The sequence below is a fragment of the Octodon degus genome, unplaced genomic scaffold, assembly GCF_000260255.1.
Source record: "Octodon degus isolate 3935 unplaced genomic scaffold, OctDeg1.0 scaffold00118, whole genome shotgun sequence".
In the NCBI taxonomy this organism is placed as follows: domain Eukaryota; kingdom Metazoa; phylum Chordata; class Mammalia; order Rodentia; family Octodontidae; genus Octodon; species Octodon degus.
Window position 1 is genome coordinate 1,964,561 of NW_004524694.1, and position 12,143 is coordinate 1,976,703.

General features: G+C 34.1%; 1 protein-coding gene across 1 annotated transcript in view; it reads left to right on the forward strand.

Moving 5' to 3' along the window:
- Vps13b (vacuolar protein sorting 13 homolog B) overlaps positions 1-12,143 on the forward strand; it is an 881,657-nt gene that overhangs the window by 474,243 nt on the left and 395,271 nt on the right. Inside the window, 1 exon segment of the mRNA XM_023699943.1 lies at positions 6,749-6,860. Within this exon segment, the coding sequence (XP_023555711.1) occupies positions 6,749-6,860 (112 nt within the window).

A 12,143-nucleotide genomic window follows, 5' to 3' on the forward strand; every position in this document is an offset into this window, starting at 1 on the left:
TGTTGTTGGTTTTTTTTTTTTTTTTGGTATGTTGTACAGAATCTCACTACACAGCTCAGACTTGTAGTGATCCCCCTGTTTTCACCTCCCTAGCACTGGGATTACAGGCATGCACCACCACATCTGGACTTGTTCTCCAGCTCAGTGCACCTGGGGTTGAGGCCAGCACGGCATGTGTTGCCAGGGATCGAACTGCGCCGGTCCTAGAAACCTTAGTTTTATAAGGGTGTTTCTATGAATATGGGCAGCTGGTTGTATTTTGCATTTTAATGTGTTTTAGAAAAAATACTATGTTATCGTCATTTTCTAACTTAATCTGTAGAAGTTATACCAGAATATGGGGTAAATATCTGACTTCATTAATAATTACAGTAAGAAATGTGAGATTTTTCTTCTTTGGGGCTTTTACCAATAAAGGTTATACTGTCAGTGATTGCTTTTAGGAAACTGAAGTGTTTAGAGATAGGTAGACAGACCCCCCCCCCAAAAAAAAGAAGAAAAAAACCCAAATTATATGATTGAAATATAGAAGTTATATAATTGAAATATCTACTTTATGACTCATTATAGAAAAAAAAATAGTCAACTAAGTCCCTGGTGACTTCTCAGCACCATATGAAATTATTTTATATCTTGAAGTGAATTAAATTTATACTCCCTCTGCCTCTGCTCACAGCAATAATTTACTACATTTAATTTCTCCTATGCCATAACAATATGAAAAATTTAGAATCTTGAGAGACATGCACAGTGGTTAGTGCTATGGACTTTGACATTATACAGACTTGAGTTCAAATCCCTACTTTATGAGTTGAAATACTGAGTAAGTTAATCTAAGATCCTCATTGTAAAGTAGTAATAGTAGTACCTAGTAAGATAATTAGGTTGTAATAATAGCTTACATTCAAATTATGCAAACAAGGGACAGCCTAATAGCTTAGCCAGTAAAGTGCCTGCTTAGGCAGAGCACCACAGATAGGGTTTGATCCCTGGAGTGCCCTACTGGTCCCACCCCCAGGGCACATTGAGAAGGCGATTGAGACTGGGTATGGTGGAGTGCACCTGTAATCCCAGCACTTGGGGAGCTGAAAACAGGAGAATCACTGTGAGTCTGATCTATGTAGTGAGACCGTGTAGACCCTGTAAACCCAGTACCAAATACAGAAGAAAAAAATTATGAAAACATAAGACTTTGTACCTTATATCGGTGCCATAGTAAATTTATAGTTACTATCATAAGAAGGTTATTCTTTTTTTGATACAATTTTGTATTTTTTACAATTAACTTCCACGTATGCCTGTTTTTAGATATGTTCATGCTCAGGTGCAAAAAAAGGCAGACATACACTATTTTATCTAGGTGATGTCATACTGTCTTAGTTTATTTCTGCTACTATAACAGAAAGTCTTAGAACAGAAATTTATAAATACTAAAAATTTATTTGCCACATTCCTGGATGTAAGTAGATTCAGTGCCTGATGACATTTTTCTCTCTGTTTTCAGGATGGCAGCTAGTTTATTTGTTTTGGTGTTGTAGAAGACTAGAAGGACAAAAAGGGACAGACTGGCTGAGTGAAGCCTTTTATATTATGCCAGTGTTTTCATGACTGAATTACTTCCCAAAGGTCCCAGTAATTAATACCATCATTTTAGGGTTCAGATACAGACATTTTGGAGAGACATCACTTTTCAAACCATAGCATATTCCCAGCTAGTAATTATAATAACTAAGCCAGGGAGATAGGTTGGTGGTCTAAGCACCTGCCTGGCAAGTACAAGGACCCAGGTTCAATCCCCAACTTAAAAAAAAAAAATTATAATAACTAAGACCCTCTGAATTTGAAAGGGAAGAGAGAATGGATATTTTAGAGATGAGTAATAGTCTGTACTGCGTACAAATAGTAGAAGTTTTGTTTGGGGATGGGTATTTATTGTTTTATTTTCTTTTTTAATTTGGTAGAGCAAAAAGATCTTGAATCAGGATAATAAGTATCAAATGGAAAGCACCTGCTGTATTCTCTTCTCATCAGTTCTGTATCTCATTCTGTCTACATTAGAGAGATGATCTTAATATTTCTATAACTGAAAAATATGCAGCTTTTTATATTTTTATTTAGCAAACTATCTAGACTGGAGCTAATTTGAGCATATGCTTATGGAGTTTTAGTACCTATCAATTCCTACTTTTAATGTCTAATACTTTTGCTAGGGGTTGTCTTTAAATTGATTACTTTGAGGTGTATGATTACTCTCAAAGTAATTACAGTAATATTATTTTAATATACTAAGTTCTGACAATACTGTGTAATTGTTTTCATTATAGTAACACATGAATGGTTGTGAATAAGGAATTTGTACTGAACAATTACAAGTGATTTGGGAAATGACCTACTGATCAGAAAGCAAAAGCTGGATATTTATTGTAGAAGTAATGACTTATGCTTTTTTTTCTTATCATGTTTTATTGTATGAATAACTAAAGAATTTTTATATAGTAAAATTTACTTTAAATTTGTAGCAGTTTTAACACATTCATAACAGTGCTGTAACTCATGTCTTACTGGCAGGTGGCATGAACTACCTACCGGTGGTACTTGTCTAACTGCCCCAGTAGACAGATTATACCATTGATGGTGCCAGCAGATCTAATCACTTTTATCAGTCTTTTTGCTTTTAATGAAAAGCTACCATGTTTAAAAAAAAAAAAAAAAGAAAAGAAACTCTCATTTCTATACAGGATAATTCTCTAAGAACCTTAGCTGGCCAGACAGAATGACATTTTCTCATAACTGTAAAAGTGACATAGACATAAAAGATTACTGAGATTAACTTCATTTTACTTTTATAAATGAGAATGGGAGGTAAACAGCAGTGAAACAAATAGTCAGGCGTCCATATTGCAAATATCTTTACCTTTTTGGTTTTTATCCTCTGTGTGCAAATGTGTGCATGTCTTCATATTTATACTTGTCTATACCTAAAGTGTTACAAATTTTCATGTACCCATCCTGAAAATGCAGGTGTGAAGATATAGGTGCAAAAATACATGCCAAATCTTCAAAGATTTTGGTACTTTATAGATTTTTTTTCTGACACTTTATCTTTTTCCATTGCTAGTCTTATTTCAAATTATCATAATTCACTCATGAAAATTTTTTTCGGTTTTAAAATTCACCATTTTAACCATTTAAAATACAGATAAATCTTAAAGTATTTTTATGGATGATTGGATATTTCCATTTGATGTGGAAAAGCTATAATGGGGCAGGGGAGATAGCTCAGTAGAATAAGCGCTTGCCAAGGTCCTGAGTTCAATTCCCATTACCAAAGGGTGGGGGGGGTGGGGGAGAAAAGAAAAGCTATAGTGGAACAGAGGAAATAATGATAGAAATGACAGTTACATTCAAATAAATATTGTTTAAATAAGTCTAGTAAGAGTCAAGTACACTTTTATTCTAGAAAAGCTTCAAGATCATTGGTTTCATATCCTAGTAACACAAAAAGGTTTTTTCAATTATATTTATCAGATTAGAGTATGTTATAATCTGCTTTAATGAGTATGATAGTGTAAGTGTTGGCACATCATGATTCTCTGTACAACTTCATTATGAAGATATGACCAAACAATTGTGCTTATAACAATATGTGCCTGTTTTAAGATAATTCATAAACTGAATTAACCTAGTTTTTCTAATTTTACTCATTTAGTGAACCTTTTTTTTGCATTCAACTGGAACTCGGCAATAACTAAAACCATTTTCTGATGTCTCTGTTGGACTGTCAAAATAATTATGGCTTTATAAAAATATAACATTACACAGTAGAAATTTCAAATACTTTTGAGACTTTAGTTATTTTATCACATTAAGAATTTATGCTTATTTCATATGTAGCATTTTTAAAAGTCACAAGTAACAATCTTAAATTATCTGACAATTACTTGAAAATTCTGCTCTTATTTAAACTTTCAGTAGCTGATACAAGTTCACAACTTAAAAGCTATTTATAGGCTTTGCACTTGTCATGCATACATAAATATCCATGCACCTGCACACACACACACACACACACACACACACACACACACACCCCTACACTCCCAGAAGGCAAAATATTTAGATTAAATTGTTACATTAATGCAAAATTTTAAAGTCATCATTGAAAATTTAGCTATATTTAACATTCTGTTATTTTACTTAGAAGAGTGATTAGCAAAGTCTGGTGAAGCACGAATATTGTTTGTACTGTGTGGAATTATTATCAGGATTTCTAAATCTACAGTTGTTTCACTACCAGTTGAAGCTTTTTCAGAGTAGGTGTCTGTCCTTTTGATCTTAGTGTCTTCTTAAAAGTGTGATTAAACCAAAAAAGGAAGGCATTCACTTTTTATGCCTGAAGTGCTTCATGAGGGAATATTTCCTCATATGGCTCAAGTTTTGAATGCAGATAATATAAACCCAAAGTAGGAAGCTTGTTTCTTTTTGCAGCTATAAAGTAACTAAAAAGAAATGACTTGACATTTCCTTAAAGAAATGCACATTTTTTTATCTTTTGCTTATATATCAGTGAAATAGTTTGACAGGCTGTATACTTTCTATAATAGATTAATTCTTGTAACTTAGTTTATCATACACACACACGTATATGTGTGTGTGTGTATATATATATACATATACATATATATATATATATATATATATATATGTTTTACTATAACTTCATGCATAATCTTCTGAGAACACTTTTGGCTCTATTAGAAACAAAATTCTGTTCATGGATCTGGTTTTGTGTGTAACATCAAGTACGTCATTTTCCTTCCATATGTACTTCATTTACTGCAGTGTTTCTGTTACTGTTTAGACTTTCATATGGTGAATGGTATCTGTAGCCTGAAAGAACAGTTAGCAAGTACACTAATTGCACTTTTGTGGCATGGTATATTCTCCAAGCTTACTATTTATTGATTTAATTTATGCCTGCTGGTTAATCAGAGGTTTTACCCACATGGAACTATTTGATAAGCTTGGCATAAAATTCAAGATCTGTGAAATGTAAACATTGTTCATAGTATAAGGACCTATAATCAAGCTAGACTTGCAGTCATTTGAAAATAGTGCAACTACATGAGTACTTTTCTGTTTGATCTCCCCTACCCATGAACATTTAAAAGTATTATCTTTCCTGTGACATCCACATTTATTATGTTGGTTCATTTCTTTTTTTTTCTGCTCCTGCTGTCCTACCTACTCTTATGTCTCTGTCATTTTAGCTTTCTCCATTCCCTTTGTGGTCATCTTACATTGGTTCTTTCTTTCCCTCACCTAAGTATCTTTCTTATTCCTTTTCTGATTTTCATAATTTGAACTTCTTTTTTTAGACTAATCTAAGTCAGACCATACCAATTGAACTACCAAAGCAGCTGGTAGTAATCTTCTAGCTCTTGCATTCTTTGGGCATCACAGTTTGGTAAATATGGATTGGATGCCTTTGTAGGCATGTTGTGTTTAGGATATTCTTGGGACCATACAGCCAGTCTTTTTTTTTTTTTGTGGAAGATGATAGTTCCTTGAGATGGATTACAATTTTTATTATGTTTACTTAAAAGTTTTATTTTATTTAGAAATTTTAAACAATGTTTCACCTACTATAGTAGAATTATATGTTGGAGATCGTAGAGTAAAATGTCCCTATCATCCCAGGTAGTCCATAGAAAAGATACTTAATAAGCTAGTGCACTATAAAAATGGTGTTGAACTTCATAAGATGAGAACATATTATTAAGTATATATACCTTTTTTCTCTCTGAAATTGTACTACTTTTAGACTTCATTTAAAGTTAAGATTACTGTTTCAAAAGCATTTTCACAGTAGAAAAGTAGAATTTATTAAAAGTGCTTTAAATAGCAAATAGAAATAGTTTCTTATGTTAAATAGTTAGTTGCTCTTTTCCAACCTTAACATTGCCACCATCATATTTCCATTGGCTTTACTGGCATTTGTAGAAATAAAAGTGATAGATTATATGCTTGTTTTTGTATGTGTGTATCTGTATTTAGTTATTATTAAACATGTAAATTTAAATGGCTTTAAGACTTTGTTACATTGTGTCAAAGTGGAACATTGCCTTAATTTTAGCATATGCCATCATTTGAAATTTAGGATGTGATACACATCAAAGCTATAATGAGAAGCCAGTTTGGAGGGAAAAATATCAGTGAATACTTGTTTATATCATTTCATGTATGTGTAGACAACAGTGGAATGGTAAAAATCCAAACTGGAAATAACTTGTAAGAAAGACGCAGTAGTACAAAATTTTGAAGTTAGATATGCATATGGGTACAGCATTACATTTGCATTTGTATTTATACTTATTTTAATGCTGAGGTGGAATTGATTTTTCTTGATATTTTTGTTGTATATTCTTATACAACAAACCATTATTTGAGTTGAAGAAAATATAAAGAAAAGCATCAAATATTTTTGCTTTAGACTAGGCACAGTGGCACATCCCTATAATCCCAGTTCTTGGGAGGCTGTAAACAAGCAAGTCCAATCTAGTTGTGAGACCCCGAACACCCTGTAGACCCTTCATATACATTACTTTAAACCTATTTTTTCACTTATTTTTCCTTATTTATTGGTGCTATCTTTCTATGTTTCTATTCCATTTGCTTAAATGTTTCTTATACATAAAGTTGTACACAGATTTATAGTATATTTGTATGTCTATTCCCTTTGTTACAGTGAATCAGGCAGCAAAGGAAGACACCATGGTTTTGAAGATTGGCTCTGTTGCCATGGCTCCCCAGGCTGATAATCCCCTTGGCAGATCTGTTCTCAGGAAAGACATTTACCAGTAAGTTTAATTTCTTGTGTTCAGTATTGCAATAATTTATTCTTACAAAGAAATACAGTGATCAATAAAATTTGGTTACTGTGGCCTGTATAAATACTTCTCATTTGAGTGCTTTTGATATTTAAAACCAGGTTTTTCTGATTTTCTTCAGTTGTGGGTTTTTAAATTCATTCAGACAAATCAAGTATTTCTGTGAAGTGTTGATGAATAACAGAATGTAAGTACCATAAAACTGAAGAAGCATAGTTTGGAAAATTTTAGCAGACTTCAAGTTTGACCAGTCTCTAATCACATGAGAAAATAAGGTCCTCTCTAGAACCACTGTATCCTACTGTAGTCATGTTGTATCAAAGTAAAACATTTTCTTAATTTAAGTGTAAGCTACTATTTGAAATGTAGGACTGTGGATGTCATATGGATCAAAGATGTAAAGAAAAGCAAACTTCTGAGGAGAAATTTCACAGTAAACACTTTCTGTGAAAATGCTGTGCTCTGGATTTTGTCACTGAGTATTTGCAAACCACACCAAGCATATATGAACAACTAAACTGGTGAACATATGTAATCAACATGATAAAAATAATATGTGATTCATACTGAAGTTGGCATTGCTGCCAGACATGAAAGTACAACTGCAAATAATACCAAGTGAGAAAAATCACAGAAATACAGATGAACAAGTGTCTCTTTCTTCATGCTGGTATGTTTTTCAGATGTTGTAGCCTTATTCTTCCACAAAATAAATTCCTACTGTTTTCTACTATGCATTGCTGCTAGGGGGAGATTCTACTTTTGGTAATGTGTTTACCACTTCTAGAAGGTGATGTCTACTTTTACTCTACATGGATCTAAGAGTTGTATTTTTAAAATGTTTTTGATATTTGAGCTTATATTTTTTTCTTCCTGGTTGTAAATGGCATGTTTTTTCCCATTTTATTTTTTAATATAGCTTGTAACATTGACCTCCTAAGTGAGTTTTTATTTGGCAGAGTTTATATAAAATCTTAGGATGTCAGAGCTAAAAGAGGCCTTAGGAATTATCTAACCTATCTTCCTTAATACTTTACAAATTGAAAAACCAAGTATCCAACAAAATAATTATCTCTAGTTAAATAGTGATAAAACCAAAGTTACAATTCTTGAGTCCTTTAGAATCTAGGGAAAGAATTACAATATTACAGAAATTCTGTAAAAGTTTTATAATTTTCTAACAGAAATTCTTTGGGCCGGGAGATAGCTCAGTTGAATATGCTTGCCTGGCAAGCACAAGGGCCTGAGTTCAATCCCCGGTTCCACCAAAAAAAAAAAAAAATTCTTCTTTATGTATTTATCTTTCATAATTTAAGACTGAGTACTCCTCAAGTGATATCTTAGGTTATTCTCTAAAAGAAATCTATTTTATATTAAAAGACCACTATTAGCATCTGCAAATTGAGTTTGAAAATATTTGTAATATATGAAATTTTGCTATGTATGAAGATATTTGCAATTTTTATATCTATAAGAGACCGATACCGATAATATAGAAAGAACGCTTACAACTCACTGATTAAAAACAAAATCCAATTTAAACATGGGCCAATAATTTAAATATATATCAGATTTTAAAAATGACTAATAAGTATATATAAACACTTTCAACACTATTGTCATTAAAGAAATGAAAGTCAAAAAATTGCCTACAAGGATAACTGTGATAAAATCAAAAAGTAGCTGTCAGTAATTTTGGAATTACAGAAGTTATAGGAAAAATTCAAAGTGCTTTTTCCTGTCTCCACACATTCTATACAATACTCAGTCCAACACTCTTAACAGCAGAGCAAGGAAATAATTTCTACACAGCAAGTAATTCAGTAGCAAATGCCAACTGCATGTCCTGTGATTTTATGATTTATTAATCTGACTAGATTTCACAGATCTCATAGGTAAAAGTTAACCCCACAAGAGTTCCCCTTCCTCTTCAAATTTCCAATCTAGAGGTACAGGTTGTGTTTCTAAACTGCTGGATAAATCAGATTCTTAAGACTCTATTTCTTAGGTTCAGCTAATTTGATAGAACAGCTCGTAAAATTAAGAGAAATGGTTTACTTACCTCTACTTATGTATTCTGAGGATATTATAAATATCTAGCTGGAGGCATGTGGGAAGGGATTCTTTGTGGGCACACCACCCTCTAAGCAAAGCATTATGTGTTTGACACTCCAGAAGCTTATCCACATGCCTCCTTTATGGAGGCTTTATTACACAGACATAACTGAGTCTATCATTTACCATTACTGATCAATTCAGCTTTTAGCCCTTCTCCCTTTCTTAGAGTTGAGGAATAGAACTGAAAATTTTAACTCTTGTCTTGGGCTTTGACATGACCACGTGTTATTTCATTGTTGTTCAAAAGGTACACTTACTGCTTCTGAGATTCGAAGAGTTTTAGAGCTCTGTGTCAGGAAATGGGAATAAATACCAAATGTGTATTTCAGAATATTACAGGACCCTTCATATGTATCTTATGGGAGTATACAGTTGTGCAGCTGCTGTGGAAAAAGGATGGCTATTTATGTAAGGTCAAACATAGAGCTACCATATGCTGGGGCTATTCTTTGGATATAGTATACATATATCAAAGAGGATTGAAAGCATACACACACAACAGTACTATCAAGGCTACTCATAACAGCCAAAACATAGAAACAACCTACAGGATCATGTGTTTATGAATGAATAAACAACATGTGGTATTACTGAGTTGAATATTGTTTTATCATTGACAGGAGTAAAAATATATGTAATACAATTCCTTAACCTTGCAATCCTTATGCAAAGTAAAGTCATACTGAGAGTACACCTATTACACAGCTCCATGTAGTTTAAATTTCCATAGGAGATAAATCCATAAAGGCAGAAAATAGAATGATGCTTGCTAGGAGCTTAGAGGAGAAGAAAATTACTACTAATGTTATGGGATTTCTTTTTGGGATGAAGAAAATGTTCTGTAATTAGATAGTTATAAAATGAGGAGCACAGTGAGTGCTGTATGCAAGAACAATGAGAATAAATAGACACTGCCTCTAAAAAAACAGACTTTATGAGATATCAGTAGTGTCTCAACAAAATTGATTTTAGAAGAATGTCAGAATGTTATGTCACTAAGAGGTCAAGTGGTAATTCAAAAGAGAAATTCTCCCTAGGTTAGTGAAGGCTGGGATCTTTGCAACTTGAGTAGTATTTGTTTTATTGGATATAAACAGAAGGATTTTGTTGTGGGAAGGGACATTCATATGTCATATGGGGTAGAAGGACAAATTGGAGCCTGCCTGGAAGAGCCTCAAAGCTGTAGGCAGTCCTCCACAGTAATTTTTCTGAGAGGGAATGCTGATAAAAAGAAATTGAGTTTCTCAGAGTTTCTTAAAATACAAAGACATTCTAGAGATGTGCTATCTGATGCAATAGACATTAGCCACCTGTGGCTATTTCTGCCTAAAATGTGCCTTTAACAATAGATATTTTGTAACTGTAATATACAACCCAGATTTTCAACAGGTAAAACCAAAATAAAATCCTTCATTAATAGTTTGTTTATTAAACATGTTTCAATGATGTATTTGTAGACTTAGTGACTTAAATATAGTTTTCAACTATTTTACATTTTGAAAACTTCTCACATATGACTACTCACAAAGCTTCAGATAGCTAGTGCACAATTGTAGTATAATTTATGTTTCAACTGGATATCAATATATCACAGGGAGAGGCCTGCACAAACACAAGGTAGATGGCTTCCTGAAATATTTGAAACCAAATCTAAATAGGGTACAACTATAGTTGTTAACCAAGGGCATGCCAGTTCAGTTTTTCATTATATTTAGGTGATCCATTCTTGCCTAATCTACTTGGCAGGAAAATATACTCCCTTTATAGGAATGAAATGTTGAATTTAGTATCCTTAAGGGTTTTTTATACATTGTGTTTAGATATATTTTCAAAAATTATCATAAGAAAACAAGCGGGAAAATTTGACCCATAGTCAGGATAAATTGGTTAAAAGAAAATATTAGAATATAACTAAAATACTAGAATTGCTGTAGTAAGAGCTGAAAAATTTGTTCTTAAAATTTTAAGAAAAATGTTTAAATTGAGGACTTTCAGAAACACAAACAAGGGCCAGGGAGATGGCTCAGTAGAATAAGCACTTGCCTGGCAAGCACAAGGTCCTGAGTTCGATCCCCAGTATCACAAAAAAAAAAAAAAAAAGAATATTTCTATAATAAGATAATACAATTTGCCTTGCAAGGAAATTCCGCTGGGAAGGTGGGCCTACACCAGGGTCCCGAGCTCCCCCAAGTGCGTGTTATTCTGGAACAGCCAGGGATTGATGTAAGTATTTCTAGAGTCCTTGTGAGACTGTGCCAGCTACTGTCTTACCCCACTACTGTGTGGTCTCACTCCGCCAGACTTTATTATCTGTGTTGTAAAATTGGGGTTTGGACAACAGGATTAAATCTGAGGAACTTCAGAACTCACAGCACTTTCCCTTATCCTGCAAGCTCCTTGAATTAGCCTGAAGACAGAAGGAAGGAGGATCTTATCACTGTTTGACCCAAGGAGGTCATTAGGCCAGAGTCACAGAGATGCTGAAAAGGAGGAGGATTTAGAAACAGGCCTTTCGGCTTTCCCTGGGGTCTGTCGGCTATACCAGGATTCCTTTTGTATATCAACTGCAATTCTCATCCTATTGTAAAACTCCAGTCAGCCTCTCCACCTTCCCTCTGAGACTACAGATACTACGCTAATCTCTCTGCTGAGGACACAGGGTGTGAGGATTTCTGTACCCCAGGGACCGTAAAGGCCACACTAGGTGCCTCCTCTGAGTCAACTTCAGTTCTGTCTTTTCCTTCTACAGTGACGTCATTTGGGAGCCACACACCACCTCAGAATCTCAGAATTGGACCTGATAAAGACCTCTAAAAGTCGTCTGTCCTGAGCAGCTCCTGCTAACCTTTCAGAAACCCTCTCATCTGAAAATGTCCGTCAACAATGCTCCCAAGGAGGCGCCTGGGGTAGAGACAGGGTGATAAAGCCACCAGACCTTGGCTGGGTTACTGCGCCTTGGCAGCAGTGTGGCTCAGGGCTTTTCCACAGGGACGAGCACACAATGGAAAGATCTGAAGGCTCCAGAAGGAAAGAACAGCAGAAAGGCCAAGACGAGTCTCACACAGAGAAAGCCAGCGTAGGTTGAGTCCTGAGGACCAGGAAGAATTCTCTCTCCTGAGAGGGTCCATTGTGTGC